This window comes from Triticum dicoccoides, chromosome 5B (assembly GCF_002162155.2).
Source record: "Triticum dicoccoides isolate Atlit2015 ecotype Zavitan chromosome 5B, WEW_v2.0, whole genome shotgun sequence".
In the NCBI taxonomy this organism is placed as follows: Eukaryota; Viridiplantae; Streptophyta; class Magnoliopsida; order Poales; family Poaceae; genus Triticum; species Triticum dicoccoides.
In genome coordinates, this window is record NC_041389.1 from 634989511 (window position 1) to 634994714 (window position 5204).

Sequence of the window (5204 nt, forward strand, 5' to 3'; positions counted from 1 at the left end):
TCAATTATTTGGAGGGCCTTTCTCGATGTGATTATGTGTTATCCGCGAAGAAACTCGTATTTATGTGGGGAAATTTCTGCGTCGGTAGCTGCATGTACTATATTGGTGCTACAGTGTCATAAGTTTTTATAGGCCGGTCGCTGCTAATTGATTTGAAAAATGATTGGCCCGATCAAAATCCATAATCGAATTGAATACCACAATCGAATTGAAGAGCTTCAAAACTAGGGACAATAGTGAATTAAAATAATTAAATGGGAGACCTCCTTGAAAAATTGTTGACCCAGTCAAAATTGAGTGACTCTTTTTGAATTAAAGACTTCAATTAATTGTGAGGCCTTAAAAATTAGAAAGCATAATGTATCGTATAAAAGAATCGAATGAGAGAGCTTCGAGAAATTGTTATCCCGAACAAAATCGGGTGACCCAATTTCAATTAGAGACCTCAATTGATTATGAACCCTTTAAAATTAGGGAGAGTGCTGAACCTGTAACCGGGCCGTCTTGGCCTTTCTCTTATTGCAATGAAATCAGCACTAAGGCTGTTTTTCGTCAAAAAAAAATTTAGGGAGAGTAGTGTCATAGAGGATAGAGCAGCTTATTATTCCTTAACGTGTCAATCACATCAGCGTATGACCCATGTACATACATGTAATCAGATTGGTAAGTATCAATTCTATACTAGTATAAGTGTAGATAGATCCACCGTGAGGCACTCAGGCATCGACCAAATTCACCAGGAGAGGCGTGTTGTCCCCTTTCTCCACCGTGAACGTCTTGAGCATCCGACACCCCGTCGCCGTTGTGACCTCGACGAAGTATCTGCCGTGGAAGCCTCGGAACTTGAAATTCCCGTCGCCGTCGGCATTCCCGCGCGCGTCCGTCTTCCATTCCCTCTGGAGGTTCAGGAACATCTGGCCAGCTTCGTTGACGGTGCCGTCGGCGTCGACGAGCCAGGCGTCCTGCCGCCACATCGTGCCCTGCATGAACCCCCAGAGCACCACGCCGTCCACCGCAGGGTGCGCGTATGCCTCCCGGAGCACCACCTCCAGGTCCTTGGCGCGGAGGCCAACATCCGGCTCGGACACGTCCAGCTCCGTGAACCAGATGGGCACGCCGGTGGTGGCGAGCCTGTCGAGCGCGGCACAGATGACCTCCCCCACCGGGTTGCTCACGTGGCCCTGCAGCCCGATGCCGCGCACCACCGCGCCGCAGCTCTGCAGCCAAGTGACCTGCTCGGCGTACTTGTCCGGCGTCGCGTTGGGGTCGTTGCCGCACTCCACGTTGAAGTCGTTGACGAAGAGCGCGGGAGCCGGGTCCAGCCGCGCTACCTCCTTGAACATGAACGCTGGGACGTTCTCGTCGCCGAGGCGGTCCCGGAAGAATTGGCCGTGCAGCATCTCGTTGTTGACGTCGTAGTGCGGGAACTTGCCGGCGTAGCGGGAAACGAGGCCTTCGAGGCGGCTCTGGACGGCGGATTTCAGCTGGTCCTTGTCGAGGTTCTTGACCCACTGCTGCACGTCGCCGTCCACGGACCAGAAGACGCAGTGGCCGCGGACGCGCTTGCCCAGGCGGTTGCAGAGCGCGAGGAGCGCGTCGGCGTCGGCGTAGTTGAGCTGGCCCTGCTGCGCCTCGGTGTGGTACCACTTGAGCTCGTTCTCGAAGACGGCCCAGTCGAAGTTGTTGGTGAAGAAGTCCAGGAAGGCCGGGTACTGGATCACCGTCGTGTTGATGCATGTCCCGAAAGGGAAACTGTTGTCCATCTGCACGACGCGCACGGACGCCGCTCCCGTCGCCGCGCCCAGCTTGAGGACCACATCCCTCTTGCGCACCTACATCAGTGTAGCATACATTAAGACATATATATGCAGGTGGCACATGGTGAAAATGGCTACGTGGTGCATGCTCACCTTGTCAGTCTTGTCCTTGAGTTGCCTGAACCGCGCCTCGGGGTCTGTCTGGAAGACGGGGAGACCCATGACCTTGATGTCGACGCCGGCTGGGGCGCCGTGGACGTAAACGGCGGCGCTGCGCGGCTCCGTCCTGAGGCGGAAGGCGCCCATGATCTCCGTCCACCCACCGGCCTCGGCGCAGACCGCGCCGCACTCCACCTGCAGGCTCTCATTCTTATCGTTGTCCATACTGACACCAAGGTTGACGCGCACCGCGTGGCTCGTCCCCCGCGCCGCGCCATCACCCAGGCTGATCCACCCGGCCACGCGGTACGTGACCCCTGGCTTCAGGACGCCGCCCGTGATCGCCTGGCGCATGCCGTCCTTCTCGTCGGCGCGCCCCGCCACGAGAATGTACCGGCCGCTGGGGTTGTTGCCACCGCCATGCCCCGGGGTGATGGCCGTCTCCTCCACATTGTGCAGGGACAGCGTCGTCGTGCGCGAGCCGAACGGTGCGCAGCCGGTGAGGCCGCCGTCCAGGTTCACGTCCTGAAAAAAACAGTACACATGTGCACCATACAAATGAATGAGCTAGACTCATGAACTCACCGTATGTCTACCACCAGTATGTAGGGTACATACCTGAGTGCTTGTCATCTTACACGAGTGGAAGCGGGAGCCGATTGACCGGGAGTTGTGAATAGTGAAACAAGCACAGCTCTTTCTGTTGTGGTCTGCACTGAGTATGGGTGATGAGATTAAGGGCGCGCTTGGTATAGGTGTAATTCAATACAGAGGTGTAAGATTTACAAGTGTATTTTACTGGGCATGACTGTTTTCCGGTTGGAAATGAAATCGACCGGTGGAGAAGTGTATTTCTTTTACAGGTGTATTACAAAGAAAACGCTAATCCAAACGGGGCCTAATGCAGCTCTTTCCGGCGGCTGTGGTATTTAAAGGGGAATTTTGGCGGCGGCCGTCGATGTCTCGATCGAGATGGGTACAGACAGACACAGTTGAGTCGTATCACATTCACAGGATAGAAAGAGTAACGGTGAAGAGTAGCAACACAAACCGGAAGCAACGAACGCCCTCTCTCTCTGCTGCTGCTGCTGGTGCTCTTGAGTGACAGTGAAGATTGCACAACACGAAAGCTAGCTAGCTAAAGGCCGTCCTCGCCACAGTATATTTCACTTGCATATATGTCGGCGGCCGGGCGGTGACGATCGACGGTGCAACCAATTCGTGTTTAGTTAAAGCGTAGAGCGTTGGAATGCATGGCTTCACGGGACAAAAAACGGCTAAAAGCGTGTAACTAGTCTGTGCCATAGAGTATGGACGCGACGATCGTGATCGAATCTTGCCTGCTAGCTTAGCTCGACCGACCGGTCTAATCACGTTAAGCAATGGCCACAAGCATGCACGCACGCACGCGGGAGCGACTGATCGGTTCATATTTTCGTCGCGATGAAGAGTAGAATCGTCCGTCGCGGCCCAAGCAAGCAACGCGCCGTGCACATCGAAGACTGTCCATTTGGGAAGGCGTGATCTGCTCCGATCGAGTGGAACAACACAGAAACACAATATATGCCGACCTACCGAATCCATAGTGCACTTCCTGTGCACAGACCGAGTTGCTACACCCACCAACCCATGTCATTTCTTTTTCTTTTGTAGGCAAGCGGCAGTAGCTTAGCTCGGCCTTTTTTATTTAGAAGAAGATAATTGATCAGTTCGTAATAAAATTGACCAAAAACAGATACTCCCTCCGTCCGAAAATACTTGCCATTAAAATAGTTAAAAAGAGATGTATCTAGAACTAAAATACGTTTACATACATCCCCTTTTATCAATTTTGATGACAAGTATTTTCGGACGGAGGAAGTACAAACGAAGCACACAAACACACCAGTCCCACTGCCGTCTCTCAAAAACGAGCTGAGGACTCGGTCACCCAAAGCGACCAGAGACAACACCGTGCTTCATGACCCGGAGTCACCACCGCGGCTTACAAACTACATCAACACACCACATCGGCCCGAGGCCTCACATCAGTCAAGCCGTCGACAATACTGAAGGAGCACACACTCCACTAACTTTTAAAAGAGGACCGGAACTCCAATGCGACGCCCTCAGCGAGGAGCGATGAGTATACAACCATCGCCTGCTCCACCAAAGTCGAATTTCGGTTGTCACCTAGAAAGCAGTAAATCCAAGTGACAAGGGAGATGAGGGGGCTCAGTGACAATGCCTCTAAGAGCATCTCCAACAGCCGCCTAACGCGCAGTGCGCTAAAATCTGGTTTGCGACGCGTCCATCGTCAGGTTTGGTGCGGCGCGTGGTGCTGGCTCCAGCAGCCGCGCTAAAATGCAGCGCGCGCGAGCAGCCGGTGCATCACATTTGTTGCATTTTGGACACAACACATCCACAAAACAAAGACATGACATATATAATTTAAATCACAAACATCATTCAACCAAGTTTAAAATAAATAGTTCAATTTATACAACTCAAACAAATAGTATCTTTCATGAAATACAACAAATAGTTCAACAATACAATATCAAACGCACAAATCATGATGCTCTTTGGCGGCCATTCCAAGCCCACCACTCCTCAATGAGATCCTTCTTGAGTTCATTATGCGCTGCAGTACGTCGAATGGCATGATATGAGGCAATAAAACGGGCCACTACTAGAAAAAAGGCTGTTAGTGGCGCATCTATTTTGGCTATTAATGGCGCACTGTAGGTGAGCCACTATTACCACGGCACTAGTAACAAATACTAATGGCGCACCTCTGGTGCGCCATTAGTATTGCAGGTAACAGTGGCGCACCTTGTAGTGCGTCATTACTATTGTTACAGGTGCGTCACTGGTAACTTTTTTTTTGAAATTTTAAGGCAAGAAAAATAGTAGTGGCGCACCGTCGTGTAACCCCCACCGTGCGCCATTGCTATTTTTGAATTTTGAATTTGAATCTGGATCGTGATTTTTTTGCCCTTTTTTTTTGCTCGTCTTTTTGCATGATATTTTTCAAATTTTGTTCTCGTTTTTGGATCTTGTACGTTCTTTTTCCGGAGAGGAGGGCCGAGGATAGACCGTGAGGAGGAGAGGAGGGAGGAGGAGGAGGTCATCGGAGAGGAGCTCGCCTACATTGTCGGAGAGGAGGAGGAGGAGGTCACCGGAGAGGAGCTCGCCTACATCGCCGAAGAGGAGGAGAAGGTCGCCGGAGAGGAGTTCACCGAAGAGGAGGGAGGAGAAACCGTGAGGGGAGGGGAGGAGAGGAGGGAGGAGGAGCTCACCGGAGAG

General features: G+C 52.1%; 1 protein-coding gene across 1 annotated transcript; it reads right to left on the minus strand.

The window, feature by feature from the left end:
- Positions 1-685: 685 nt before the first annotated feature.
- Positions 686-2549, minus strand: LOC119306455 (endo-1,4-beta-xylanase 3-like). The gene is made up of 3 exons (XM_037582668.1): positions 2535-2549; positions 1911-2441; positions 686-1832 (listed from the first exon to the last, which is right to left on the minus strand). The coding sequence occupies exons 1-3, from the start codon at positions 2547-2549 to the stop codon at positions 717-719; spliced, it is 1662 nt and encodes a 553-aa protein (XP_037438565.1). The 3' UTR covers positions 686-716.
- Between the last annotated feature and the right edge of the window lie 2655 nt (positions 2550-5204).

Excerpts from the sequence above, each read along its gene's own strand:
- LOC119306455 (XM_037582668.1), bottom strand. Across the intron at positions 1,833-1,910 it reads TCAAGGACAAGACTGACAAG|GTGCGCAAGAGGGATGTGGT; the intron begins GTGAGCATGCAC and ends ACACTGATGTAG.